The 1636-nt window shown below is 37.4% G+C and overlaps 1 protein-coding gene across 1 annotated transcript; it reads left to right on the top strand.

Moving 5' to 3' along the window:
- Nucleotides 1-136: 136 nt before the first annotated feature.
- LOC121939880 (myosin-7-like) lies at nt 137-1633 on the top strand (the record flags this gene model as incomplete). The annotated part of the gene is made up of 7 exons (XM_042482808.1): nt 137-229; nt 325-388; nt 535-633; nt 738-841; nt 944-1082; nt 1371-1489; nt 1577-1633. Coding segments are annotated over 7 exons (675 nt in total), but the record flags the coding sequence as incomplete, so codon positions are not given.
- Between the last annotated feature and the right edge of the window lie 3 nt (nt 1634-1636).

Raw genomic sequence — 1636 nt, 5'->3', positions numbered from 1 at the left:
GAAGGTATGTATCAAACATTTTTATTTAAATGATACAACCAAATTATCAATGCTAAATAATTTATTTACTTGTAAGTTACTCAGTTTAAGTAAGTAAATCAAGTTTCAGTTTTTTGTCTCTATTTGACAAACTCAGGGTACCCTGGAGGATCAAATTATCCAGGCTAACCCTGCTCTGGAGGCCTTTGGTAACGCCAAGACCATCAGGAATGACAACTCCTCCAGATTTGTGAGTTTCTGTGTAACTGCAGTGAGGCTGCTTGATCGTCATTGATAGTTACTTTTCATATTTGAAATATAAATGAATACTACTCTTCCTCTTAGGGTAAATTTATCAGAATTCATTTTGACAACCGAGGAAAGCTGGCCTCTGCTGATATCGAAACATGTAAGTGAAAGTAAATACATCAATTCATCTATTTCCTAGGGCACCCATTCTTTGCACTGATTTGTGGTGCGAGAGCCAATCCCAGTATGTAAGCGGCACTGTACACCAGTAACAGTAACATAAAACATTTATTTCATCTCCGACAGACCTTCTGGAAAAGTCTCGTGTGACCTATCAGCTTAAAGCTGAGAGGGACTACCACATTTTCTACCAGATCTTGTCTCAGGCAAAGCCTGAACTTCTGGGCAAGTGTACAATATACATGTGACATAATGGTTACTATTAACTGGGTTGTTTCATGCATTGTATCATGAAATAAATATTTTCTATTTTGTGACTATACTTTCAGAAATGTTGCTCATTACCAACAACCCCTATGACTACGCCTTCATCTCCCAGGGAGAGACGACAGTAGCCTCTATCAATGATTCTGAAGAGCTAATGGCCACTGATGTGAGCTGAATCTTCAATTCATGACAGCAACATTTTTTAGTTAAATATCAACTTAGAACAAAATAAGGAAATACCATAATTACACTTGTTGATTTGATTCAGGATGCCTTTGATGTGCTGGGCTTCACTCAAGAAGAGAAGAACAGTATTTACAAGCTGACTGGTGCCATTATGCACTATGGTAACATGAAGTTTAAGCAGAAGCAGCGAGAGGAGCAGGCTGAAGCCGATGGCACTGAAGGTGAGAGGTTTTGATATGTTTATTGCTATAATTATTATCTTCAGTATTATTATAATCAAAGATTTGGCACAGGGCGGATTCAGATTTTTAACTGTTCTTCAGTCATAATAATGAATTAAAAATAAAACTTTTCAGCTGTCTATGTTTTTACTCACTACTCTCTTTATTATCTCTTTATTAGATACAGCTAGCTAAAACTAATGCAGTCTAATACAACGGTCTAGCAATAACAGTCAGGTTGCAGAGGCAGAGACTTATGCAGACTGATACATTTCTCCACTTTCTCAGTTGCTGACAAAGTTGCATATCTGATGGGCCTGAACTCTGCTGACCTCATCAAAGGTCTGTGTCACCCAAGAGTCAAAGTAGGAAATGAGTGGGTCACCAAAGGACAAAATGTTGCTCAGGTAATGACCTGAAGGAAACCTTTTGAGGAAAGTTTGATTCAATAAAAAGTAATGTTTTAAAAATGCTACTAATATTTTTTTCTCAAGGTGTACTATGCAGTTGGTGCACTGTCTAAATCAGTGTATGAGAAGATGTTTCTGTGGATG

The sequence above is a fragment of the Plectropomus leopardus genome, unplaced genomic scaffold (assembly GCF_008729295.1).
Source record: "Plectropomus leopardus isolate mb unplaced genomic scaffold, YSFRI_Pleo_2.0 unplaced_scaffold6504, whole genome shotgun sequence".
NCBI classification, from domain to species: Eukaryota; Metazoa; Chordata; class Actinopteri; order Perciformes; family Serranidae; genus Plectropomus; species Plectropomus leopardus.
This window is presented reverse-complemented; position numbering and strand designations above follow the sequence as displayed.